This window comes from Schistocerca nitens, chromosome 2, assembly GCF_023898315.1.
Source record: "Schistocerca nitens isolate TAMUIC-IGC-003100 chromosome 2, iqSchNite1.1, whole genome shotgun sequence".
NCBI classification, from domain to species: Eukaryota; Metazoa; Arthropoda; class Insecta; order Orthoptera; family Acrididae; genus Schistocerca; species Schistocerca nitens.
In genome coordinates, this window is record NC_064615.1 from 1,184,943,199 (window position 1) to 1,184,971,154 (window position 27,956).

Consider the following 27,956-nt stretch of genomic DNA (forward strand, 5'->3'; position numbering starts at 1 on the left):
AAATCTAAGAATGCTTGACTTACTGTCTCAGAGGTAATGTTCGGAATAGGCACAGCCTCTGCCCACCGAGTCATCTTGTCAATAGCTGTAACCAAGTAACGGAAACACTCGGATGCGGGCAAAGGGCCTACTAGGTCCACATGAACATGGTGAAACCGGCCTGGCGGTTGGGCAAAACAGCCAAGGGGTGGGGAAGTGTGCCTGGAAACTTTGTTCTGTTGACACAACATGCATGCCCTGGCCCAAGACTGACAGTCATGGCGCATGTCTCTCCAGACAAACCGTTCAGCTACCAGACGGGTAGAAACTTTGACACCGGGGTGTGCTAATGTGTGTAATTTGTCAAAGACCTGGCGTTGAAGGGGCTTAGGAATGAATGGCCACAATGTACCAGTCGATTCATCACACCACACTAATACAAAATTGTTGAGGCTTTCGTGGCCACTTGTTGACAAACTGCCTATTGGCTTCTGTCTCGGGTTCTTCGGCCGACATTCATCTAATGATTTTTCTGACGTTTCGCCAGCACGAGTGGCTGGCATTGTCAAAGCTTCACCCTCCATTGCCGGTGGTGAACTGGAGCCAAGCTCGCGGGCGCAGGCTATATGTACCTGGCGCGCCAACGTCCGAGGGCTTCTCCGCGGTCATTTCCGGTGCGGTTCTCCTCTTGCTACCTGCGACGGTCATTCGCTGCAGTACGGGAAGCCAGGATCCGTTGACCTTAAGGCTTTCCTCTTTCTTGTTCAAACTGTTCGCGAACAGCCGCAGGATTTTTTATGGCAGGAACCAACGGCTTGTGATCAGTGAGCACATAGAAATCTCATCCCTCAACATCAGTTCTGAAGTGTCTTATGGCCTTGTAAACTGCAAGTAATTGTCTGTCGAATGCTGAGTATTTCTTCTGCGTATTGTTTAGCTTTTTTGAGAAAAACTGCGGGGGGGTCATAACATCATTGTATGTCTGACTCAGTACTGCACTGACAGCATTGTCACTAGCGTCAGTAGTGATAAACATTGTGGCGTCCGCACGTGGCAGCAGAGGCCAACAGCTGTTTGAGTTCGTTAAATGCCTTGTCCGTGTCTGGTGTCCATGGGACCTGGCGGGTGCCAGAAGTTTTTGGGCCAGCGAGAGCATATGTGAGAGGAGCCTGCACCGCAGAAGCGGCTGGCAAATGTTTACGGTAATAATTAACTGCTCCAATGAACCTGCGTAATTCCCTATAGGAATGGTGGCGTGGCATCTCGATATCAGGCTTGATCTTGTCCTGCGGTGGTGTCAGACCGTCCGACGACACAACGTAACTTAGGAATGTGACGGATGACTGGTGCAATTGAGTCTTTTTATTGTTCAGTTCAATACCAGTGGCTGCTAAAATATCTGTCATGACTTGAACACGATCCTCACTCTGTTCCAAAGTAGAAGGAAAAACCAATATGTCGTCCATGTATACGAAACAAAAGTCTAGATGGGATAAAGTTTGATTGATGAAATGCTGCCACGTTTGGGGGGCGTTTTTCAACACAAACGACATAAATTTGTATTGAAACAGCCCGAAGGGAGTGGTTATGGCAGTCTTTTCAATATCCTCTGGCCATAGGAATCTGATGAAATGCGTGCTTACAGTCCAAAACAGAGAAGTACTTTGCACCTGCGAGTGCACGATTGAAGTCCGCAATGTGTGGGACTGGGTATTTATCAATGATGGTGCTGACATTTAAACGACTATAGTCTCCAACCATACGCCAAGTACCGTCTTTCTTTTGGTCAAACAGGATAGGACTAGCCCAGCAACCGGAAGAAGGTCCAATTATTCCCTTTTGTAATAGATCATCTAATTGTTCTTTTGCAATTTTCATAAATTCCGGCTCGAGGCGGCGTGGGCGTTGCGATATGGGCGGCCCATCGGTTAGACATAACTGATGAACTGTGCCACTAGTGACTACTGCAATACGTGGCGCGGCACAACAGTCAGATGTCCGTGAAGTGGAGCAGGGTGCTGAGGGCACGGAAGTACATGTGTGCCAACCACTCGTAGGCTGCGTAAAGGCCGCACACGTGTTAACACGGGCGAGGTTGGTACACTGGTTCTCGGTAGCGGGCTGTGCCACTACGAGCACTGTAGGCACGAGTGGGCATGGCCGAACAGAAGATGGCCATGAGCTTGGGAAGTTAATTGTTCATTCGGAACACAAGGAACATGAACACTCGGGCATACGCTATCATTACAAGAGGGGGTGCTGACACAGTTTACAGAGTTCACAACATTGTCATTAACGTGCGTGGGCACGGGAACACCAGATCGGCACGGACTGACCTTGTCTGTAGCCAACAAGTCGTCTGCTTGTAGTGTCGCGAGGCGTTGTTGTGTGGAGGCCAGCTCGTGGTGTATGTTGCAGAGATGCAGCAGCATTTCCATACATTCCATCCGCAACTTTGAAGACTTGGCGCACTCCACTAGCCACTTGTTTGTCCGAGATTGCAGCTCCAAGGTTAGGTTTAAACACTTCTTAGCACAGCGCACATGTTTGGTGTTAGCCAAACTGTCACTCGGCGGAGCGAAAGAAATATGTTTGTTTAGTGGGGGGTAAAACACAGTATTTTGCACAAAATCTAGTGGCAACTGATAGTGCTTGAGGAAATCAATTCCGAGAATAGGTTCTTCAATTGTGGACACTAAAAACGTCCACTCCAGCTTGCATTCGGGCGGCTGAGAAGCGACGGACGCTCAAACAGTGTGAGGATCATAGTCAAAATGTGCATTCTCATTGACGTGGTAGCTCGGAGAGAAGCCACAAGTACTTAAGTACGCCGGTGAATATCCGTTATGCACACTGTATTCACTCGACCATGAGTGGTGGGACTGGTTGTAGATGTCTGGGTAATTACTGTCCAGCACAGAATTTTTGACTTGATTAGAAGCAACACAAGGATCCCACACATGTCCACTAGAATGCACACTCGGTGTGATATTAGCTGTTTGACGAGCATTGAGCACCTGTTGACTAGCCGGCATGGAAGGATATACACGTGGCGGGAACTAATTCGAGTTTGAATTTACTACTGGATTTTCGAAAGTAGCAAAACTTCGCTCAACACCACGAACTGTATTGAATTGTGCATTCGACACAGGAGTAGGGATGTTCTGAACAACACTCTGTGGAGAACACATGGAAAGGTTTAGGCTAACAAAGCGAGAGTCCGCGACCGTTGGCGGTTGGAAGAAACTGGCGGCACTCGATGAATTCCACGTTCGGGCTGAAGGACTCTGAAGAGTCTTGCAGCATGTCCACTATGACAGCAAGAGTGCTGGAGAGATGTTGCTGAAATCTGGGCAGCAGTGAGTGCTGAGAGGCCATTGTCTGAAGCTGAACAACGGCCCTCATGATCGCGAAGAAACCCGATGTGGTAGGTGCGTAAATAACCTTCGGGTGGTAAATGGACGCGTATACAACAAAAAACGGGGTCACCAGTGAGAGAATAAGATATAGTTGTAGGTAAACAACTAGAATTCTCTCAGATACAGATTTATTAGCACTTCGCTTCTACATAGATACAAGTCCGGAGGCTAAATGCTGTTAGTGGCCAACATCTTCCCAAAGCCCTCTCCTCAAAGATAGCACACTTATACACTGAACAAATATCAATATTTATGGTGATCTATGCCACATATGTATGGAATTATTATTATTTGTGTTGTGACTATGAATATTATTTCTACATTTTACCCCATGTAAATTCTTTTTGTATAGGTTAACACTTGGTATATATACAGATTTATAACAGTCATTATTTTACATTCAGACAACAAGGGCTTACAATGTGCGTTACATTAAGAACGTGTAATGACTAGGGATGCTTTCCTCTGCAGAAGTAACGTGTTTTGAACATGGTTTGAGTTTCCCCAGACAATAAGTCCACATGACATAGTACTTTGAAAAAGGGCAAAATAAGATGTTTTAACATAACAAGTTTCTTGTGTCATTGGTGATTTCTCCTTCACTGCTAATATTTATTGAATTAGTCCTAACATGTATTAGCACACCGCTATAGTTACACTTAAGTTTGTTTTGTGCAGATGTTATTCTGAATTTTTCATATTTTTTTGATGGTTGTTTAGCTGTTGTATTCTAATTCCACATCACAGTTCAATTTGGCATCCAGGAATAGCGACATTTTTCAGTAACGAATAGCCCACCAATTGTTGTTGTTGCTGTGGTCTTCAGTCCTGAGACTGGTTTGATGCAGCTCTCCATGCTACTCTATCCTGTGCAAGCCTCTTCATCTCCCAGTACCTACTGGAACCTACATCCTTCTGAATCTGCTTAGTGTATCCATCTCTTGGTCTCCCTCTACGATTTTTACCCTCCACACTGCCCTCCAATACTATATTGGTGATCCCTTGATGCCTCAGAACATGTCTTACCAACCGATCCCTTCTTCTGGTCAAGTTGTGCCACAAACTCATCTTCTCCCCAATCCTATTCAATACGTCCGCATTAGTTGTGTGATCTATCCATCTAATCTTCAGCATTCTTCTGTAGCACCACATTTCGAAAGCTTCTATTCTCTTCTTGTCCAAACTATTTATCGTCCATGTTTCACTTCCATACATGGCTACACTCCATACAAATACTTTCAGAAATGACTTCCTGATACTTAAATCTATACTCGATGTTAACAAATTTCTCTTCTTCAGAAACGCTTTCCTTGCCATTGCCAGTCTACATTTTATATCCTCTCTACTTCGACCATCACCAGTTATTTTGCTCCCCAAATAGCAAAACACCTTTACTACTTTAAGTGTCTCATTTCCTAATCTAATTCCCTCAGCATCACCCGACTTAATTCGACTACATTCCATTATCCTCGTTTTGCTTTTGTTGATGTTCATCTTATATCCTCCTTTCAAGACACTGTCCATTCTATTCAACTGCTCTTCCAAGTCCTTTGCTGTCTCTGACAGAATCACAATGTCATCGGCAAACCTCAAAGTTTTTATTTCTTCTCCATGGATTTTAATACCTACTCCAAATTTTTCTTTTGTTTCCTTTACTGCTTGCTCAATATACAGATTGAATAACATCGGGGAGAGGCTACAACCCTGTCTTACTCCCTTCCCAACCACAGCTTCCCTTTCATGTCCCTCTGCCATCTGGTTTCTGTACAAATTGTAAATAGCCTGCCGCTCCCTGTATTTTACCCCGGCCACCTTTAGAGTTTGAAAGAGAGTATTCCAGTCAACATTGTCAAAAGCTTTCTCTAAGTCTACAAATGCTAGAAACGTAGGTTTGCCTTTCCTTAATCTTTCTTCTAAGATAAGTCGTAAGGTCAGTATTGCCTCACGTGTTCCAGTGTTTCTACGGAATCCAAACTGATCTTCCCCGAGGTCGACTTCTACTAGTTTTTCCATTCGTCTGTAAAGAATTCGTGTTAGTATTTTGCAGCTGTGGCTTATTAAACTGATTGTTCGGTAATTTTCACAACTCTCAACACCTGCTTTCTTTGGGATTGGAATTATTATATTCTTCTTGAAGTCTGAGGGTATTTCATCTGTTTCATACATCTTGCTCACCAGATGGTAGAGTTTTGTCAGGACTGGCTCTCCCAAGGCCGCCAGTAGTTCCAATGGAACGTTGTCTACTCCCGGGGCCTTGTTTCGACTCATGTCTTTCAGAGCTCTGTCAAACTCTTCACGCAGTATCGTATCTCCCATTTCATCTTCATCTACATCCTTTTCCATTTCCATAATATTGTCCTCAAGTACATCGCCCTTGTATAGACCCTCTATATACTCCTTCCACCTTTCTGATTTCCCTTCTTTGCTTAGAACTGGGTTTCCATCTGAGCTCTTGATATTCAGCCCACCAATAGAAATTCATTTTCATTTCTTTGTACACTTGAGCCACTGCCTTTCCATTTAGCATATGTTACTGACTTCCATTTATATTTATGTATTTATTATATATGTTAAGGCAAATTTATCTGATACACCTGATTTTACTTAGACAAAAAGGAAATATAAGATGTTGGCTTCATGCATAAATATTAGTAAATAAATGTGGGAATTCTATGGATTTTACACCTAGCTGGTTTCAAGATATCTTCTACACTAACATACCAAAGCAACAGCACATCTCACAAGATCAATACAAAAAGTGGTGCCCAACAAAGCATGTCTTCTGCTAGGGGCAGGAGGCTAACAATGTTTCCTCAGTTACGTTAAATAGTTTGCCTGTATGTCCTGTTGATAGCCTAACACTTACTACATTACAATGGTATTTTTTAAGAAACTCATTTCCTACATCTGTTCAAACAAGTGTTTGTTTATAATACACTATTACTTTTCCTGCAGCTGTACAATGAATACCTCAATTTGATATGCAGCTAACATAAATTTTAAATCTTGATTTAACAAATCTATGTAAGTAGGTAATTTGCGGAATGAGTGGCTAGTAATGCATGTTTTTAATTTTTATTTGAACTAGTTGAATCCAATTTTTGTCTTGATGTTAGATAGGAGTTTGTTGAATATCTTTCTACCACAGCATACAACTTCAATCTAGACCATAGACAAGAGGGAAAAATCTACAGGAAAAACGTGTATTGTGACTGTGCAAATCATAGTTCAACTGCAACTGATGTTTTATTACAAGCAACAAAAACCATTTATGATTAATGATTGACAAGTGATTGTAAGAGTCTGAGATCCTGCAATTGGACTATCCACTTTAAACAATTTTCTTATAGCTTTCTTCTGCTGAATAATTGAGACTTTAATTACTTTAGGTATATTCCCCCAAATGCAAAATTCCATAAGACAACAGGGAGTGATCATAAAATATAAAACTAACATCCTGGACTAAGTCAACACAACATAAATCCTTCAAACAATGGAAATCCAAGATGGAATGTAACAATACCAGATAAGGAAAGTTGCTACTCACCATATAACGGAGATGCTGAGTCGTGATAGGCACAACAAAAAGATTCACACAGTTAAAGCTTTCGGCCATTAAGGCCTTTGTCAGCAGTAGACACACACACACACGCACGCACACACACACACACACACACACACACACACACACACACACACAAATGCAACTCAGCATCTCCGCTATATGGTGAGTATCAACTTTCCTTCCCTGGTATTGCAACAGAAATCCTTCCAAGACAAAAGTACGCTGAACTGATCTTCTCAATTAGTTTATAAATTTTCATTTTTATCCAACTGGACATTTTATCCACAGTGTTTCATTAAGAGTTGGATCCTTAATGTCTACTTCAGGTGCTATCAGGGATTTCTTGATGTTTAAAATTGCGCAATATGTGGCTTCATGAGACTGAAGCTTAATGAACTTGATTTTTTTTTGGGGCAGTAAAATAGAGACAGCTCCACATATTTAAAAATGGTTTTCAATATACTTAGAAAAAAGATTTTCATTATTCTTAGAAATTACCTACAGTAAATGGAATTGAAAGTATGAACTTGGGACATATCTAAAACATAAAAATAACTAATTTGACAAAGTAAGTAAGTATATGTAATATAAAGGAAAGGCAACCACTCATCTATAGTAGTTGTGCCATAATAAAAAATATGATACATATGAATGAAAAAAATTAATTTAAATTATATTGCAATTGCATTATTAGAAATGTTGTGCTTGTACGATTTTTGGATAATCAGACTTCCTCTCTAACATTTCACTTGTAGATGAAGACAGCAGACACCAAGGACACAAGTGTGTGTCAAAAAAAATAAAATCCTCCTTAGTTGGTTCCACTTCACTCCAATAAAAAATACTTAATTCTTATATCAAATACTCCCTTATTTCACAACATATATGATATAAAACACTCATAGCCCACTATACTTCAAACTGCACGTCTTAACAGAACCTCTGCATCCAAGCAAGTCAGACACAAAATTATGTACAAAGAAAAATGAATGAATTCCCCCCCCCCCCCCCCCCCATAATTATGCCAACGCTTATGGCTGATCAGTTTTAAATTTTTTTTTTAAATAAATTTAGCTTTACGAGACACTGGGGGTCTTTCACTATGTACCTACACAATTGCCCCCACACTGTACATTGACATGGTATGAAGATGCACAGTGGTGTTTTTTTTTTTTTTTTCCCCCCCCCATATGCCTATTTGCATCTGCCATTAGGGGTCGATGCCCTTTATTTGTTGGCTTCTCTTTTATTTAATGGAGTGGATATGTCAGCTTACCCAATGTATGTTAGAGTTCTACAAGAAATTAAAATGTTATATACATAATATGATAGTCCATTATACCAATGACTCTTCTTTTCTTGTTTCTTGATCCCGGCTTCTTCAGATCTCTTGTGAAGAGTCACGATAAAAGTTTAGTAGTGGCGTGGGACAATCTGTCATGGGTGAATTTGTTTCTGACCAATAATCTGTCCAGTTAATTTGAAATAATAATGTACGATAGAAGTGTTCAGATAAACCTTATTACACTTCCACAAGATTTAAATAATTCCACCTGGTACAGTTTATCATAGAATTGTAAGCTGATTGCTCTGTTTTAATGAAGTAATGCCCGTTCAGTTCTATTAGCATTTATTACTGGTTGTGATGTGAACTGCTGCTTGGCAGTGTTGGTGAGTATTCAAAATTTGCTTGCTATTAATGTTCATTTATCAATAAGAATAATGTTCGTCAGTGAAATGCAATATCAATGAAGTTACACAACAGTTGGTAATTTAACTTTTGAAACCACTGGTCCACTGGCATTTCTGGAAAAGAACACTCTTATACTCTCATTATATCAGCAAATTCTGTGTAACACTTTATATGTGTAATGGGACATATTACATCGCAAATAGTTCTAATGTTCAATGTGATCAACAAGGTGATGTGTCCTAATTAAAACAGAACCTTCATATTTTGAATATTTTTTTTGGTTCGTTTCTATCAAAAATCAGTATTTCTCTCAAAAAGTAATTTCAAACTTCATGCATTAAGTCCAAGCACATTTGCAACTATTATAAGTGATTTAATGGAAAGCTCAATCACGCACTAGTGTGTAACATGTTTCAAATCTAGTGCACAGGTTTCAATTTTCCCTGATGGGCTAAATGACTTTTTGTAATAATGTGATGTGTCTATCTCACAAAAAGTCTAAATGAAACTAGATTCGTCTCTATTCGGCTCAAAATCACAAAATGAAATTCTCCACACATGTCAGCGAACTGTACACGTGCACTTTTAGCATTCTAAGTGGTAGCTCGTCTAAGAGTAAAAGCCGCACATAAATTCAACTTTTTACATGCTTACAAGAATCAAAACACCTTTATATTAAGCAGATAAATTATGGCATGCAATTACTAATTAAACATTTCCTATTCTAAATAAACTTCAAGAACTTGTATTTCATAATCAATTAAATTTTATCTTACTGAGGGTGGACACTCTTGTCTCTCCATTTTCTCATGGGCTATTCTGTACGTCCCAGGGTATGGTATTTTGGAAATTATATATGCCCCTGAATAGAGAAATTGCCACTTCTTATCCAGTTTTCCAACATTTGTCGATTTAGGTGGCATCCGTAACAGGACTCATTGCCTTCAAAAAATTTTGTAACACGTTTTAGTTTCTTATTTTAAATTTTCTCCCTATACTCGGCCCTGTTTTCAAGTATAATCATAGTGTGTTAGATTTTGTCTTGTAGTGTCATTTCTGTAGTGGGTACCTTTGGTATGGGCAACTCCCACTCATTTATTTGCTTTGTCCGAAACATCAGTTCATTAGGTGTGAAACCTGTTGAAGAATGTGGAAGGTTACTGACAACTCGCACGAAGGGAGTTACGTATTCTACCCATCGGGTGGGTTTGTGAGGGGTGTATGTCCTAATAAACTGGTTAAATTCTTTAAAGACTCATTCTGCTGGGCTTCCTTCTGGGTGAAAAAAGGTTACTAATACTTGCCTTATGACCTGTGTGGTCATGGCTGTTTCCACTTTTGCCCAACTAAATATGAAGCATTATCAGTTAGCAGTACCTCTGGTTTACCTACTCTTCCCAAATTGTCTCCCTCAATTATTTTTCTGATATTTGTGGCTGTTGCATTTTTAATGGCATACATTTTGATATGTTCCAAGAAATATCGTATAGTGCTACTACATATCTTACTCCTCCTTTACTACTTGGATATGAACCAGCTATGTCCAGGGATACTGTATCTTGAGGGTTTTTTGTGAGTGCTGGGTGTAGCTCAGTATATTTTGACACATTGGACTGTTTTGATTTTTGACATATTGCTCATTTTCTTAATACCAGTAGGATTCGCCTTCTCGAATTTGGAAAATAACAAAGTGTCACAACTTTTTCAGTATATTTGCCTACACCATAATGTCCCCATACTTCATGCATCTGCCTTATAAATTCGTCAGCACAATCTTCAGGAATACACACACACCATTGATCAGACTTTTCATCTTTCCTATAAAACAAAACACCCTTGTACTCCTAATACTTACCTTTCCACCTTCATCCTGCATAAGGTTTTTCCATGAATTTCCTCCATCTGCGATCTTGCTGTTGTCTAATTTTTCATTTGCTTAAAAAACTTCTCGTAATCACATTGTTGTGTTGTCCCGTGTGGGGTTGTTAGTACCCCCATCGGGCGCCTCCCCAGGTGGCGGATAGGGGAATGCCTCCTAGATATAGGTGGTACTGGGGAAATCAAATACCCAGGGCGGACCAAAGACTAACGAAATGTAGCGTCTGAACTCCTAGAGGAGCGGCTACAAACAGCGTCTGTTCTCCATGTTAGGAGCGGCTGAACACGCACTCTGGAACTTACAATCCCAGTTTTAACCTCGGAATGGCCCAAAAAGCCATCTCCCCCCTGAATTTCAAACAACTATGCATGATGTCAATTTCTCTAGATAGAACTACTCCAGGAGGTAACCAATCCTCCGCCGCTAACAGCAGCGCAATCAGGCCTAAGGATTCTGGAGAGCCTGAAGCACCATATCGTTCAAGAAATTCAAAATCCTCTAAACGGAAGAAAAATAACGTACATTTCTTTGGAACCCTAAATATTAACTCGCTCTTGAAGCCGGGAAAACTGAAGCAGCTCACCAAAGTCTTGAAGGTATATAAAATCCAAATATGTGCGCTGCAGGAAACCAGATTTACAGATGAAGATTTAATGGATTATGAAGGATACAGGATATTTAAAGGAAAGAAAGGCTGGAACCCATGTGGAAGAGGCCTTCCCCACCTTGGAACAGGCTTCATCGTGAAATCTAACTGGGTAAACTCAATAACCGACTTCCAGTCACCTAATGAACGCTTGTCTTTTCTCACATTCCGCGCCCTAAATAAAACCTATACACTTATTAATTGCCACGCACCCATCAACAATGACAATAAGAAAAACCGTCAGAAAGTAGATACATATTGGGAATCTCTAGACCACGAACTTTCTAAAATCCCAACATCAAATGTGAAAATACTGTTTGGGGACTTCAATGCACAAATAGGCCAAGAAAAAAAACACAAAAAAACAGTAGGAAACTACCCGGCTCACAAAAGGACAAACAGAAATGGAGAAAGATTAATAGAACTATGCAAGGGTCATAAGTTAAAATTAATGTCTACAAATTTCAAAAAACCTCCTAAGAAACAGAAAACATGGAAATCACCAAACACAAGTATTGGAGAGTTCCAGATAGATCACATAGCCATCACACACTATAATCAAAAAGAAATAATGAATGTGAGAGTTCGGAAAGGGGCAAACATTGTAACTGACCACTACTTATCGACAGTCAAATTAAAGGTCATACCACAAAGAAAGAAACAAATACAAAACAGGAAAACTCAAAAGATAGACGCAAACATCCTGAAAGAGAAAAGAGAAGAATTCTGTCAAAACATAGTTATATGTTCGGATAAATGGGAAGATATAAAAGAAGGAATGATAAGATCTGCTCAAGAAGTCGCAAAAATGAAAAAGAGAAAGAAACACGAATGGTGGGATGAGATATGTGAGGAAGCAATAGAACAAAGGATGAAGGCATGGAAGAAATGGCACTCAACCAAAAGTGATAAGGACTACCTGGAGTTCAAACAGCAAAGATCTTCTACAGCAAAACTCATTAGATCAGTAAAAAGACTATTTGAAAAGAACCAACTTATACAAATGGATAAAGATTTTAAGAGAAACAATAGCAGATCCTTTTACAGCACATTCAGACAGAAACTACAAAAATATGTAGCACCAAACCTGTGTTTTAAAAATACCAGTGGAAAACTGGCAATGAATAATGAAGAAAATTGTGAAATATTAGCAAAATATTTTGAACAACTCCTCAACTGTCAGGAACCTATTGAAAAATTACCAGCCAACACCCCAAACACAGTAAACAATAATTCTGAACCCCCATGCCTCATAGAAATCAGAGAAATCATTAAAAACCTTAAGAACAATAAAGCACCAGGGGAAGACATGATAATTGCAGAAATGTGGAAAAGTGTGGATAATACAACTCAAGAAAAACTACTGGGAATAATCAATGCGATTTGGAGAACGGAACGTATACCGGAAGAATGGAAAACTGCATTAATCCACCCCATCTTCAAGAAAGGGGATAAAACCGATGCAAATAACTACAGAGGGATATCTTTACTTCCGGTAACGTATAAAATTCTATCTAAGGCCCTACAAAACAGATTGGAGAAACAACTTGATCAAGAAATTGGTGAATACCAAGCAGGCTTTAGGAAGGGAAGATCTTGTGTGGAGCAAATTTTAAACTTGAAGTTAATTATTAAATATAGACGATTAAGAGGAAAAGATATCTTTATCACGTTTGTTGACTTCAAGAAGGCGTACGACTCCGTTGACAGAACAACCTTGGTTAACATCCTTAGGGAGTTTGGAGCAGACAAGAAAACAGTCGCAATCGTCAAAGAAACACTTACGGATACCTATGCAAAAGTAAAGTTCCGTGGTGAGGTATCCAGACCATTCAAAATCAGAACAGGATTAAGACAAGGAGATGGGTTGTCACCTACCCTATTCAACTGTGTGTTAGAAAAAGTTATTAGAGAGTGGAGGAAGAAAACGACTGAAGAAGGAATACAAAAAAACAGATTAGGAAGAATAAAGGATGGATTAGAAGTAGATTGCCTCGCTTTTGCTGATGACTTAGCGATTCTGGCAGGAAGTTTGGAAGAAGCAGTCAAACAGATCAATATTCTGAATGAAACAGCAGAAAAAGCAGGACTGAAAATCTCCTTTGAAAAGACAGAGTACCTAACCAATGTAAAAGAGGCACCGAACAATATGATTACAAAGTATGGCCAGATAAAGAAGGTTTCTAATTTCAAATATTTAGGGGAAATCATCCAGCCCAATGCTTCAGATAAAGAAGGAAATAAAACAAGAACAAGAAAAATGGAAATGGCATTCCAGCTAACAAAGAATGTGTACAACAAGAAGTCAGTATCAATTAACGCAAAAATAAGGCACTACAACACTGTGATTAAGCCAGAGTGTCTGTACGCATCTGAATGTTTAGCAATGAACACTAACAAGGAAATGGAAGCTATAGCAAAAAAGGAGCGAAAAATCATTAGAAGAGTACTTGGGCCGAGGTTTGAGAATGGGACTTGGAAGCTTAGAAGTAATAGAGAAGTGTATGACAAAATTGAGAAAGTGGGAGATACTATGAGGAAGAGAAGAGTTAGCTTTTACGCCCATTTGAAAAGAATGAATGATGAAAGGCTGACAAAGAAAATATTCATGTTTTTTGACAAGAACCCCAGAACCCAAATTACCTGGTTCAAAGAAGTCAAAGCAGACTTAGAGAAGATGGGTATAGGAGAAGATGATATAACCAACAGAGACTTAATGAGAGACAAAATTCAACATTTTGAAGGATTTGAAGTGAAGAAGAGAAGAACTGGTGGAACAGTGTGGACAGAAGACCGAAGGGAGCAGCACAGAGAGAGGATGAAGACATATTGGCAGAAGAGAAAAGAGGAGGAGCGCAATAGGAGAAATGTACATTGAAAAATAGTTGTTTAACGCGGTCCCTAGATGGCCAAAATCGGAGTAAAAAAAAAAAATTGTTGTGTTGTACCTTGCATTAACACTGTTTTGATTTCGGCATCTTGCTTGTTAATTCACCAAATTCATCTAAACCTTGTGGTAACCTAGACAAGGCATCTGTAATAACATTCTAACTTCCTTTAATATAAATGATCTCAAAATTGAATTCTTCTAAATGTAGACACCACCTACCTAATCTACGGTGCAATAGTTTACATGTTAAAGGAAATAACAGTGACTGATGATCACAGTAAACCTTGATATTCTTACCCCACAAAAAATATTCAAACTTTGTAAATGCCCATATTACAGTTAAACTTTCCAATTCTGACAAAGAGTTAGATCTTTCTGCTTCTGATAATGTGTGACTAGCAAACCTGATGGCCTTGGGTATTTCTTTACCTTTTCCTTCTCGCATGTGAAACAAGCAGCTGTGTACTGATAAAAATCCTTGGACATGTCAGGATGGCTAAGAATGTTTGCGTTGACTAATGCCTGCTTAATGTTATTAAATTCCTCCTGACACTTATCACCCCATAACCAAGGCCTATTTTTTCGTAACAAGTTGAGCAATGCATCCCTGTTCATCTGTTGCTGTCGTATGAATTTACAAAAAAAAGATGCTGATTCTAACAAGGCTTTTAGTTGTTTTTTATTCCTTGGAACTGGACAATGGCATATGGCATCAAGTTTTTTTTGGAGTAGGTAATATACCTTGTTCTGACACAACATGTCCTAAAATTTTACATGCTCCCTACCAAAACTAGACTTTTTAAAATTGTCTGTTACTTCATAATCTGCAAATTGTTGAAGCACCTGTTCAATGAGCCTGATATGTTGTAACTAAGTGGGTGTGGCTATTAGCAGGTCGTCTACATAGACAATGACCTTGCTAAGCAATTATGGTCCTAAAACCTTGTCCAATGCGGATATAAACACTCCCGCATTAATGTTCAGTCCAAAAGGTAGAACACAAAATTCGTAACTTCTGCCTCCACAAACAAATGCTGTAAATTTTTGGCTTTCTTTATGGAGCTTTATTTCAAGGAGGACATCTTGAGATTCAGTACACTGAAATATTTTGTATTATAAAACTTTAGAAGCTGTTTGTCCAAGTTGTCTGGTCTTATGCATACTGGTACTATAATCTTATTGATACCTCTAGCATCAAGAACTAATCTTACAGAACAATCCAGTTTACTTACTGGTAATATAGGATTACAATAGGGTGAAAATGAAGGTTCTATATTTCCGCATTTAATCAATGATTGATCTCTTTTTCTTACCACCTCTTGTTTTGCCCATGGAATGGGATATGACATTGCACAAAATGTTTCATGTGGATAGACTTCAAATTTATATTCATAGTCTTTGATTAATCCTGGCTCCTTACTGAAAATATCTGCATACTTAAATAACAAGTTAGAAAGTTCTTGTCATTGCATACCATTTATTATCTCTGATTCACATAGTTTCTGCTCTATCATCTCTTAACTAACCGCAGTGTTTGCTTCTTGTTCAGTATCAAACTTTTTTGTGAAATATGCAGCTGGGAAGGAATATTGTACAACTGCGTTTCACTCTGGTTTGTTTGTGTTACTTTCATCAGGTGTTTTGACTAAATCTATAGAAAAAGTCTGATCCTTCACATAAGAGTGGCATTTACCATTACCTATGTCAATCTGTGTCTTGTATGTTCTAAACGTGTCCATGCCAATAAGACAATTAACTGTAAGTTTATAAACTATAAGAAAATTGCACTTCACTGTAAAATGTCAAATTTGTAATGGAATAAATGCCTGATGTTTAACCAATTTATTCTTACTGCCTGTAGCAGTTTCCACCTTGCAATTTTGGACAGGAAATGTTGGGAATATGCCTCTCTTCAATTCACAGTTGAATCTGTAACTAAAATTATCTGCATCTCAATATTAAATATTTTCACCTTAATGATTGCTCATATTTGTTCTTTCTGAATATTATTTGTTGTATCTAACTCAAGCTGATACAGATCATCCTCGATGTCACCTGGTTTGTCAAACCTTATGAAACATGTTTGTAGTTTTGCTTTGCCCCCACTCCCAGAGAGGTCAATAGCCTGGGGCTTAACTATGACTGGTTGGTGTTTTCCGATAGTGTAGTATGACTTAATTCATTACCTGGAGTAATTTCAGTTAGTTGCACTGTATGAGTAATTCGCCTATCACTGTGCCATTCTTGGGTCGCTGATGTGGCTGACTGTTTCTGTTTATATTCAGCATAGAGCCTTGTGATGGTGGATTGTAATTCGCTCGTGCATTGAAATTACTCCTGCTGTTTTGAAAATTTCTTTTAAATCATTTGTTTCTTCCATTCCTGTTATCGTACTTGTTACTTGTTGGTCTTTAACTTTACTGTTGTATGTACTATCCTTGCTATGTGTTTAGATCATGTTTTACTGACTGATTTACATAACCATGTTGTTGTTGTCATTGTGCCTGATCTTTTATTGCTCTTTTGGGTACAGGTCTTTCCTCATAGATGAAGTCAATAGAATCATTAAGTCTATAGAATCAAGCACTGGCAAAAATATTCAGCTGCGTTGTGACTAATTTTTCTCTAATGTGCAATGGTAAACGACTTTTCAAAATTTTTAACTCATCTACCTGTGATATTGGGTTCTTCCAGTAGTGTATCTTGTTCAGGTATTTTTCAAAGTATCCAAATAGACTACTGTATTTGCCATTGAATGGTGCAGGATTGAAAATCACGCATCTGAGTCTTTCTTGCACTGCCTCAGACCAGTATTTGTCGAGGAAAGCTTGTTCCAATTCAATATAAGTTCTGCAATGTTCAGTTGCCCATAAAAGAATGTCACCCACAACAAATCTGATTTTCTGTGCTTCCATCCAGTTGCTTGGAAATACATGCATATTTCGACATCTGGTAATATTTTCTTCTAAAAGATTGCAGATCCTATTTTCTGTGGCTTGTAGGTTACTGTTTATCTTGTTCACTATTTCATTTTCTTCTTTCTGAATAGGCCTTTCCACTACGTCTATGTATATTTTACAATCTTTTCTAACTTCTCTGCAATGGTATTACCCGTATCTAACGTACCTGCTTCAGCTTGACTAATGATATCACCCAGATTTTCATTGATCTTCTCTCTCTCCTTCTTAGCACATGCTGAGTCAACTTCTAATGTTGCTACCCTTAAAGTAAGCTCTTCTACAGCTATAGGTACACCTTCATAGTCTTTATGTAGTTTGTTAGCGACAGTGGTTACGTTTTCTACTGTCGAAACCAACTGGTTTTGTGTGGCTTCAATGTTTGTGTTTGCATCTGTGATTTTCTTTATCTGTTGCTCTACTAGATCATTATGATCATTAAAATAATGTGTTTGCATCTGTGATTTTCTTTATCTGTTGCTCTGCTAGATCATTATGGTCATTAACAGAATCTATCTGTCTCCTGTTTTAGCTCCATAATGTTACTATTAACTTCAGAAAATACTTCCTGCTTTACTTGTTTTGTCATATCATTCAATTTTTGGTCAATTTCAGAGCGAAAATTTTTGACTAAGTCATCAAACTTCTGTGAGCCCATGTCTTACAAATCCTTGAATATTTGTTTTTGTTCTTGTTTCATTGAATTTCGATCTTGTGTAATGGTGTTCAGATTGTGTGTCAAATTGTCAATTTTAGTATTCATATCTTGTTTTATATCACTGAAATTGATGTTCATATTGTGTTTCATATCATCAAATTTCATGTTTATATTAGATAATAACTGCCATAGCAGTGCTTTAGTTGTACTACTGTGGTTGCTGTCAGCTGTACTTTCCAATTTAATGTTTGTGTTGTGACCAAGTGATGTATGTAACGTGTTGTCAAAGATTCATATTGGAATTGCTCTCCAATGTTTCATTCATGAGCGGTATGTGACATTGTCTCGTCAATTGTAAACATTGTGCCATCAAGGTTATTCTGCTGTGGAGCATCACTATCATTTGTCACACATGACACTCATCTCTGACCCACTTAAACTTTTCTCAGTAGGCATGCATGGTGCCTGAACTTCAATTGTTCAATCGCGCAATTCTATGCCATCTTGGCTGATTGCATTTTTGCTATTGCTATCAACAATGAACATATATTTTTTGCCATGTTTTATGAATATGCAAAAATAGTTGTAATTTACGTGATGTCAAAGCCTGTTTTACGTCTATTATCATGCACAAACTATTGTATTGCTATTCTTTACGTTTTACTAACAATGTGTATCACACTAAAAAGTTCCTGTAAATTTTTCACAATAAAATTCAAGGAAGGGAATAATGAGGAAAAGATTTCTATCTACATCAAAAGAGGCAGTACCAAGTGTAGCCACGCAAGCAACTTACGGAGCTGTCCCACCTTTGTTGCACTGAACAAAACAGTTTACTGTGGAAAATTTTACGTAACCTGTGTCCAATTCTTATTCCTTTCCAAAATTTTCTCCTCAATTTTAGCCTTTTTGCTCTACTTGCTCCCCATTGTGATTCATGCAAACAGAAAATTAGTTTTTATGACTAATAACAATGTCATACCCGAGGGGGAACCTGTTCCCCTACCGGGCGCGTCCCCAGGTGGCGGATAGGGGAAAGCTCTACAGATATGTAGGGTAGGTGGGAAATAAAATACCACCCGTGGACCAACACAGGACCAGAAATCCAAAGGCGACTGTCTCACATTGGGCGGTCTTTGGTCAGCGTCTGTTCCCCAGGTTAGGGGCGGCTGGGAAAAACCTCCAGGGCTAACAACCGTGGTTGTAAATTTGTGGCTCGAAGAGTCACCCCTTACATAATACTATCCATCATGGAAGAGTGTAATGTGAAACAAATTACCCCAGGTGGACAATCCACCGCACCAAGGTGCGCAAGCAGACTATCGGATTCTGGGGAGTCTGCAGCATTGCACAGAGATGAATCGGGACATGATAAGACATCAAGCAAATTGAAATGTAAAAAAACAAGTTACATAGCTACTTTCAATGTAAACTCTCTTTTAAAAACAGGAAAATTAAAACATCTTACAGATACCCTCAAACATCATAGAATACTCATAACATCACTACAAGAAACTCGATACATAGATGAAAACAATTTTGATTCCGGAGGTTTCAGAATATACAGAGGAAAGGTAGGCAAAAGAATAATGAAAAACACACCCCACCTCGGAACGGGCTTTATAATAGATAAAAGTATTTTAGACTCCATTATCAGCTTTCAATCACAATCAGAAAGACTCTCCACACTCACTTTTAAATCTGCTAATAGAGTATACACAATTGTGAATGCACGTGCCCCCATAAATGAAGACAATAGGAAAAATAAGGAAAAGGTGGAACGTTTTTGGGAACAACTAGATGACGCGGTGCAAAAGATCCCAGACAAACACAACATCATACTTACGGGGGACTTCAATGCTCAAGTAGGAAAAGAGAAGAAATACAAAAATATTGTTGGAAACTACCCAGCGCACAATAGAACTAACCAAAATGGAGTCAGATTAGTAGAACTCTGCCAAGCGCATGGCTTGATCCTGAAAACCACAGCCTTTAAGAGACTACCCAGAAAACAGAAGACATGGACCTCACCAAACCCACACTTGGGTGAATTTCAACTTGATCATGTGGCGATAAAATGGAAACACCATACAGAAATACAAAATGTCAAAGTACTCAGAGGAGCAAACTTGGATTCTGATCACTATCTTTCTAAAATAAAACTCAAAATTATCCCCAAAAGGAAAGATAGAAACAGTAAACCCAAAAGCAGAAGATACGATCCAGAAAAGATAATGAATTCGAAGGAGTTTCCCCTCGCGACTCAAGATATAAGGAACCAAAATTGGGATCAAATGAAGGAAAGCCTACTAACCAAAGCTGAACAAATAGCACCTATAACCAAAATCAAAAAACACGCATGGTGGACAGAGGAATGTGACAAACTTATTGAGCAAAGAAAGAAAGCATGGCAACAGATGCAATCTCAGAAAAATGAATATAATAGGCAAAATTTCCTGAGTGTAAGAAAACTAGTGAGTAAAAACCTCAAAAGAATTAAAAAAGCACAAGAAGATCAACTCCTTTTGCAGATTAACAAAGACTTCAACAAAAACAAGACTAGGAGCTTTTACAGAACTTTTAAACAAAAAATAACCAAGTACAGCCCACCGACACTCCAATTACAAGATAAAAATGGTAATATTGCACACAACAACAGGGATAATTGCAAAATTTTGAGGGAATATTTCAGAAACCTTCTCAACTGTAAAGAACCAATTGAAAAAATGGATTTCAGCAACTCAACTTCAACAAGTCCTAACTCAGAACCACCCACCGTCGAGGAACTACAATCAATCATTTTGAATCTCAAAAACTATAAGGCTTCGGGAGAGAACCAAATTACAGCTGAACTGTGGAAAAATGTCAATAGAAATGCCATAGAATCTCTCCAAAACATATTTGAAGAAATATGGAAAACAGAAAGAATTCCGGATGAATGGAAGATGGCCCTCATTCACCCAATTCATAAGAGGGGATCCAGAACAGACCCCAACAATTACAGAGGGATTTCGCTCCTTGACGTAACATACAAAGTACTGTCTAAAGTCGTTTTGAACAGAGCAGAACCCCAGCTAGATTGTCAACTTGGAGAATACCAGGCAGGCTTCAAAAAGGGAAGATCCTGCCCAGAACAAATTCTAAACCTCAAAAATCTTATGGCCTACCAAAAATCGAGAGCAAAAGCGTATGTCATCACATTCATTGACTTTCAAAAGGCGTACGACTCCATGGACAGGGAATCTCTAATCTCCATATTAAAAGAATTGAACCTAGACAATAAAACTACAAACATAATTAGAGAAACCATCACCAACACATACTCCAAAATTAAATTTATGGGAGAACTCTCAGACCTATTTGAGATAAAAACTGGAGTACGACAAGGTGATGGACTCTCTCCATTGTTATTTAACTGTGCCCTAGAAAAAATAGTAAGAGAATGGAACAAGAAAATCAATAGTGGAATCCGACTAGGAACAAAAAACAAAGGCATCAAGGTTAATTGCCTAGCATTTGCAGATGATATGGCCCTACTAGCTGAAACATGGGAAGAAGCCAAAGAACAGATCCTCAAATTACAGAAACAAGCAGAGAAAATAGGCCTTAAAATTTCTTTTGAAAAAACCAAAATAATCACAAATATAAAAAAAGCCAATGAAATATCTTAAAGTAAGAGACCAAAAGATCGAAATTGTTAAAGAATTCAAATATCTTGGTGAATGGATTAGCTGGAATGCCCTTGAGAAAAAAGCAATAGAATTAAGAAGAAACAAAGTTGAACTAGCCTTTCAGCTTACTAAAAATACTTATAATAAAAAGTCCCTCTCATGGAATTCAAAAATAAAACATTACAACACTGTCATTAAACCAGAAGCACTATATGCAGCTGAGACATTATCTATCACTAACCATGGCCCAATTGAAAGGCTAGAGATCAAAGAAAGAAAAATATTGAGAAAAATTTTAGGCCCCAAATTTCATAACGACAAACTAATCCATACCAAAAATGAAACACTCTACAAAACCACAGAAAAACTTTCGGATACAATGAGGAAAAGAAGAATTGAGTTTTATGGGCACATTCTCAGAATGAACCCAAATAGACTTACAAAAAGAATGTTTGACTACTTCAGGAATAAAAAATCCAAACCAAACTGGTTTATCCAAACAGAGAAAGACTTAAGAGAACTACACATCACAGAAAAAATGCTCACAGACAGGACCGCAAAAATGATAAGCAAAGACAGAAAAGAGGGATTCCAGCTCCAAAATAGAAAGAAAAGAACGATTGTCATCTCTGATGAGGAAAGAAAAGCAAGATCAGAAAGAATGAAGCAGTACTGGGCGAAAAGAAAGGCACAGAACACACAGAAGTGATTGATTCAACGTACCCCAAAGTTGGGTGAAATGAAGAAGAAGAAGAAGAAGAACAATGTCATAGAAATTTCTTACTATAACATTAGTTAATAAACCCTACTCACAACCAGTGCCTGACATTCATGTTGCCAGTTGTGTTATAATAAAAAATATATATAATACATATGAATGGAAAAAATTTTATGTATATTACAATTGCATTATTAGAAATGTTGTGCTTGTATGATTTTTGGCTAATCAGATTTCCTCTCTTACATTTCAATTGTAGATGCAGATAGCAGACTTCAAGGACACCAGTGCATGTCAAAAATAAGAAAATCCTCCTTACTTGGTTCGACTTCACTTCAATAAAAAATACTTAATACTGATATCAAAACTTCTAAGTGAGTCAGAAACAAAATTATGTACAAATAAAAATGAATGACTTTTTTTTTCCCCACACCTTACCGCACATTCATAATTAACATCTTTGCCAATGCTTATGGTTGATCAGTCTTTCATTTTTTGTTTTTAATAAATTTTAGCTTTACAATGTCCTGGGGGTCTTTCACCATGTACCTACACACAGACCAATGTATGGCACACAGAAACATGTAACAGAAAACAGTGTTCACACTTGCTTTGAAGCTCTTGCTCTGTTTCTACACACTGTATGCTCTTGGAGAATGAATGTCTGCCTCTGTTCACCAGTACCTTCAAACTATTGTTCATAGCTTCCCATCCTGCACTCAAAACACCACTCACTTCCTTCTTCATCTTTTCACAGTTCCTGTTCCCTTACCACCAGACGCCTTGTTGGTCACTTTCAATATGGTGTCTTTCCCAAGTCCTCCTGATACCACCTCTTTCCTAATCCTCCCAGCCAACCACATCCCGTCACACAATTATTTCAGTTTCAAACACCAAATCTATAAACAAACTCTTGGTACTGACACAGGTACTCGCAAAGCACCATCCTATGCCAATATCTGGAGAAATCCTATCTAGTCAATACCTGAAACTCCTTGGCTGGTTCAGATTCCTTTATGATATTTTTGTTCTGGCATAACAACAAGCACTGCCACGAAGACAAAGAATGCAAGCACATGGAAGGCTGTGAGACGACATCAGCCAATAGTATACTGACTATGACCACACCACAACAGGAGAATATAAGCACTGCTCCTGCAGAAGACAGACACTAGAAGACTCGGACTAGAAAAGAGCACTAGAAGAGCCATGACTTGTCATTGTAATCCATATCCATTACTTACAAGGACACTGTATATAGCGAAAGACATCGATTATTTGCATTTCGCCAATATCCTGCGACACGACGCTGTAAACCAAAGTTAAGTATTGTCAATTCAATTACTGTAATAAAGTCCATTAATATGATTTGCTTGTATGTTGTCTAGCTATCTGAGAACTCAACTTCCTAGGCACCCTATAAGACACGAGTGGGCAGGACACCACAATTTTCATGATCTGGACTCACGGCAAAGACAACTGTCACTCTCAAATTAGATTTTCACTCTGCAGCATAGTGTGTACTGATATGAAACTTCCCGGCAGACTAAAACTGCATGTCAGGCCGAGACTCAAACTCAGAACCTTTATCTTTCCTAGGCAAGTACTCTATCGACTGAGCTACCCGTGCACGGCTCACATCTCATCCTTGCAGCTTTATTTTTGCCTTCGAAAACTGACAGGAAAGTGGTTGGTCATAGTAGGCTACTGCCAAGAATGTGGTCTACACCAAAACTTAAAATTTAAACACTTAAATTGTGTTTTAATCTTATCTGAACTCTTGTTTATAGCCAGTTCAGGTCTCACACACATCAGTTTTATACACATAAATGAACAGCCACATACTAAACTCAGTAACAGGTCTGTAATTGCAGTCTGAGTTCAGTAACCTAACATTGACACTTCAGTTTATAATTGTTATAAAAGAGCCAAATAAGCATGTAACATTAGTCACAAATTGTATGTCAGCTAGATAACATAACAACTATTTAACAGAAAAAGGAATTTCAAATAAAGATTATAAATAGGAGCACAAAGTTAAATCAGATATTAGGCCTACAAGAGCAAATACAGGTGCAGCCAATCTGTTGTTACAAAAAGTGTGATAATGCTCAAATGCTCAATAAAATCAATTGAACTAGTTCTAGACACAATAGGTTTAGTGATGGTATACATTTTCTTTCAAATATTCATCTACAGTATAAAAAGATTTCTCTGTCAGGGAATCTTTGAAAACTTGTTTCAATTTTGGCAGTTCTGTATGAACACATTTGATATGTAGTGAGAGAGCATTGAACAGCTCAATGCTGGAGTAGTAAACTCCTTTTTGTACCTGAGTGAGATGTTTCATTTCGACATGTAGATTGTTTTTGTTTCTGGTGTTATATCCATGGAATTTAATGTTGTCTTGGTAGATAGAATAATTTTTGCACACAAAGGGCAGCAAGGAAAAAATATACTGTGAGGCAGTTGTTAGGAGTGCCTGCAAGAGTGTCTTTGATGGACCCCACACATTATTCTGATTGCTTTTTTTTGGGACAGTGAAAACGTTTTTTGCAAGTGGTTGGTTCCCCAGAAAACGAAAGCATATGATATCAATGAGTGGAAGTAGCCAAAGTAGGCAACCTTAATAGTGTCAACTTCAGCCACTGAAGAAATTACCCTTAATGCAAATGTTGCCTAACTCCTTGAAGAGGTACTTACTTGATGACTGCACATTAACATGACATATTATTCTTACTCCTCACTCTTGGCCAAGCAATAAGTTTTTTGAAGAGATGAGTTACCCCAGAAAATTAATCTGTAAGACACTATTAAGTGGAAATATGCAGCTATGACAGGGGGGTTGATTTGTTTGTTTCTGAGACTAGCAATTACAAGAAGAGTAAAAGTAGCTGAGCACCATACTGCAAGTGACTTCAACAGCTGCTTCACCACACGAGCTGATTGGATACTGCCTTCCAGCACAAGTTTGTCTGAACTACACATGAGAATTTGACTCATTAGCATATTCTGTCTCTATCAGTCCCCTATTCTACACCTCTGCTAACCTGTTTCCCACTGCATAACTTTACCATTGCTCTTGTCTGTTGTGTCCAGAGTACTACTTCCCCATCCATATCGCGAACTTTTCCACCCACTTCTCTTTCTCTCAATCCTCCAAGGCTACTTCTTCATCTTTACCCTCCTTCCTCTCCTTTCTCCCTCCTCCCCCCCCCTCCCCCCCTCCTGCCCACCTCCCTGCCCTGCACACACACGCGCGAACACACACACACACACACACACAACCCGTTTGCACCTCTTATGTGCTCTGAATGATTTTCACCTCATTGTCCTGGCACCGAGTCATCTGCTGAAAGACCCACCCCACATTATCCTACTACACCCATTTCCCCCCTCCCTACCTCCAACTGCCCAGATAACTGTTATCAACAATCAACAGTCTTGTCATGCATTGTATTTGTGTGTGTGTGTGTGTGTGTGTGTGTGTGTGTGTGTGTGTGTGTGTGTGTGTTTTCTGACAGAGAAAGTGCAAGAAGTCAAAAGCTAATGTAAATACTGTTTTCCATTGCGTATTTCTATGTGCCAGAGATCAGTCACTATAGGTTAGTGGTTGCATTTCCTTTGTTTTGCATATTACTCCATCCAGGAATTTCCATTGTTGTTAAGTACCTGTAATGGTAGTTCTGCATATCTTGTGTTTTTCAGTAATATATTGTTATCTTCTCTTTAATGATATTCCGATTTCAATTACTGTTATCATTACATATCAAAAGTATTTTCTTTACCATTTAATATGTGGTACTGCTGATCTGGTTTTAATCTTGCATACCAAACTTTATCTTGTAGCTGTACATCCACTAGGTTAACATCTTCCAAAGTGCGATTATCATCTGCTGGAATCGTATCTCGGGACCCTTCAAGAATGTCCCTGGAAAACATTATTTACATTTAAATGACGACAGCCATTATGTAGGAGCTACAGATATTTCAGACCAGGATAAAAAGAACATGTAGCATGGGGTCAGCCAATCTCTTTATTTCCTAGTTGTCTTTTGTACTATAGCTTTGAAATGAAGAAGTGTAATATGTTAATTTTAATTAACTTTGCTGTTTTGTTTTTGTATGTCATATCTGCTGAGAATATGAGTTTAAAACTACTAAAGTTACTGGTATCTAGGCAAAACAGGTAACAAACATCAATGTACTATATTTGGGCACATTGTATACAGGAGAACTGATATAGACATCATAAACTGGCGATCCGATTCCCCAAACCCCCCCTCTCCTTATCACTCTTTCTTGTTCCTGACCATGTACAGCTCAATATTTCAATCACATGAATGCTGGTTAGTGTTTGAGGTTTGAATTTCGTTACTATTAACCACATCACATTTGTCAAAGAGGTATGATCTACAACAGAGAAACAATTAGAAAACATGTGTCAGGGAATACCATACAATGTAGAATATGTCAACTGGTACATTTGTAAGTAGATAGTTAATCGAGAAAGTGGATGTCAAGGAATATTCCAGAACACTGTGTCATGTTGTGCATGTTTTTATGGATCATGACAAGTTTTCATTTTCACGTGACTACTACTTTTATTAGTCGACATGGGTGCTTATTCAGATTGTACACATGTACCTCTAATGCCTTGATAATGACCAACACAGTGTTCTAGTATATTCCATGGCATCCACATTCTCGATCAACCATCAACTGATAAAGGTACTACCTGACATATTCCACATTGTTTGGTATACTCTGACACATTTTCTGGAGGGTTTTCTGTCGCAGGTCATATTGCCCTTTGTCTTCCCCTGCTTAAGGGCTACATGACGTACACAGGTCTTTGGCTGTTCTGAATGAAATGTGTGTTTTTCTGATGTACTGAGTATGTTTTGTATTTTAATAACCGTTTAAATTTTGTAGATTTGTTTGCGCTCTCTATAGATTAGTTCAGACGTTCTTTGCACAACAGGTTTTATCATGGATAGGGACTGCAACTGCTGTGTTCGGATGCAGGCTGAGTTGGCATCCCTTCGCTCCCAGCTTCAGTCAGTGTTGGCTTCGGTCACACAGCTTGAGGCTGTTGCCAATGGGCATCACTGTGGGGGTCCGGATGGGGGTTTGTCGGGGATGGCCAGCTCGTCCCACGCATCCCCCGATCGGACTACGACTGTGGTTGCCCGGGATACTGCCCGCATTGAGGCTGATCCCTCACCTGTGGTAGAGTGGGAGGTCGTCTCAAGGTGTGGCAGGGGGCAAAAGACATTCCAGAGGTCTGAACAGAAGGCCTCTCCAGTTTGTCTGACGAACCGGTTTCAGGCTCTGTCTCAGGCTGATACTGATCTTCGGCCTGACATGGCTGCTTGTCCTGTTCCAGAGGTTGCCCCTCAGTCTGCAAGATCCGGGCGGTCGCAGAGGGTGGGCTTACTGGTAGGTGGGAGCTCCAACGTCAGGCGCGTAATGGGGCCCCTTAGGGATATGGCAGCAAGAGAGGGGAAGAAAACCAATGTGCACTCCGTGTGCATACCGGGGGGAGTCATTCCAGATGTGGAAAGGGTCCTTCTGGATGCCATGAAGGGTACAGGGTGCACCCATCTGCAGGTGGTCGCTCATGTTGGCACCAATGATGTGTGTCGCTATGGATCGGAGGAAATCCTCTCTGGCTTCTGGCGGTTATCTGATTTGGTGAAGACTGCCAGTCTCGCTAGCAGGATGAAAGCAGAGCTCACCATCTGCAGCATCGTTGACAGGACTGACTGCGGACCTTTGGTACAGAGCCGAGTGGAGGGTCTGAATCAGAGGCTGAGACGGTTCTGCGACCGTGTGGGCTGCAGATTCCTCGACTTGCGCCATAGGGTGGTGGGTTTTC

General features: G+C 39.1%; 1 protein-coding gene across 1 annotated transcript in view; it reads right to left on the reverse strand.

The window, feature by feature from the left end:
* The window catches only part of LOC126237515 (F-box/WD repeat-containing protein 10-like), a 679,603-nt gene that overhangs the window by 604,245 nt on the left and 47,402 nt on the right, over positions 1–27,956 (reverse strand). Inside the window, exon 2 of the mRNA XM_049947683.1 lies at positions 25,864–26,006. Coding sequence (XP_049803640.1) covers positions 25,864–26,006 — 143 coding nt within the window. The remainder of the gene's footprint in view (positions 1–25,863; positions 26,007–27,956) is intronic.